Below are 1,396 nucleotides of genomic sequence, written 5' to 3' on the forward strand. Positions count from 1 at the left end.
AAAAACATTGATCGCAAAAAAGGGACACCCTAGGATAGTGTTATCTTCATCGGCCCCACTTGATTCCCCAACATTAGGCTGGTGGGTGCACTTTCTCAGAAATACATCAGTAAACATTTTTAGTAATTATTTCTGTTGTGAACTTTTGTGTCTCTGGAGTATGTTCGGACCTTTGTTAGATAGCTTCTGAGAGGCTGTGTGACATTTTTTTGAGATTACTCATCCAGGAAAAAATACTATACAAGAACACTGATGTAAAGAACAAACCTAAGTCGGGCAGAATATTACCTGTCCCTAAACTGGATCATCCAAAATTAAGGCAAGCAGACTGAAATTACCAGCATTTAATGAAGGTAAGAATGATCTGGATTCTTATTTAAAATGATATGAAAGGTATGCCACGTGATTTGGCAGTACAGGTAAATGTAAGTTCTTTATTAACAGGAAAATCTCTTTAAATTTATTTTAGTTTATCTACAGCCGAAGCAAATGATTACAGAATACTTAAACTTCTCTATTAAAGCATTTCCAGTTGACCATGATGGGTATCGACATCTGCAAGACGCTGGAGAAAGTGGGCATTAATTTGCGGCAATTCTGAAAGATGTTTTGACTAGATGGATAGAATTACCAGATGCAGACAAGTTATGACATTTTGCTACGAGAACAGTTTACAGATAGATGTGGGCGTGAGTAGGCACTTTTACTTTGGGAAAGTCAGCCGAGAACCTTTTTTAACTGCTATGGCTAAAATTTTCGAAGCAGTGGAGAAATGTTCAGTTTTAAAACCCATACCAAATGCAACCTAAAAACCAGTAAACCCTAGTGTGAGAGCTACATTCCTATCTCAAATGGTAAGCAAACTTGTGCCTGTAACTTGTTATTTGTGTTATCAAGTACCGTAGGTATTGGAAAGAAATTGTGCATTTTTAGCATAGTCTAATCCAATAATAATTGTTATAGGAGTCGGAGTTGGACACGTTGCTAGAAACTGCAGGCAGTACAGACAAATGTGCCGGTTTATCTTATTCCAAGACATGTCAACCGAAATCTACTTTCCATGAAGTAGATAGTAACGAAGATCTAGAAGTGGATAAATATAAACCAGACATAAGTGCTTGCATGGTTGAAAGGAAAGTAGCATCATTAGATGACTGCTGCTGCATAGATGAAGAGGGTAGTCCGGTAACGCCTACACGTGGGCATTTTTTCTATTATGAGCGCAGCTTGTACAATTTACTAAGAGAATACTAGTTTCCACAGGTACTGTTGGTTCGCATTCAGTTTCTGTTCTCCGTGACAGTGATGGCATGGTGTGGTGTTAAATAAAGGATTTGTTTTGTGTTACCTGGACACCTGACTGGCAAGATGAAAAAACCCTGTGTTTTAATAATGG

At 38.0% G+C, this 1,396-nt stretch overlaps 1 protein-coding gene across 1 annotated transcript; it reads left to right on the top strand.

Moving 5' to 3' along the window:
- Positions 1-226: 226 nt before the first annotated feature.
- Positions 227-1,338, top strand: LOC117103855. Its single transcript, XM_033244471.1, has 3 exons — positions 227-353; positions 524-689; positions 964-1,338. Exons 2-3 carry the CDS (start codon positions 618-620, stop codon positions 1,252-1,254), a joined length of 363 nt encoding a protein of 120 aa, XP_033100362.1. The 5' UTR covers positions 227-353; positions 524-617; the 3' UTR covers positions 1,255-1,338.
- Positions 1,339-1,396: the final 58 nt, after the last annotated feature.

Source organism: Anneissia japonica, unplaced genomic scaffold (assembly GCF_011630105.1).
Source record: "Anneissia japonica isolate Jap-2015-1 unplaced genomic scaffold, ASM1163010v1 scaffold227329_len1495_cov105_single, whole genome shotgun sequence".
In the NCBI taxonomy this organism is placed as follows: Eukaryota; Metazoa; Echinodermata; class Crinoidea; order Comatulida; family Comatulidae; genus Anneissia; species Anneissia japonica.

Coding starts and splice junctions, on each gene's coding strand:
- LOC117103855 (XM_033244471.1), top strand. CDS start 618: ATGGATAGAATTACCAGATGCAGACAAGTTATGACATTTTGCTACGAG. Junction 690..963: donor GTTTACAGATAGATGTGGGC/GTGAGTAGGCAC, acceptor TAATTGTTATAG/GAGTCGGAGTTGGACACGTT.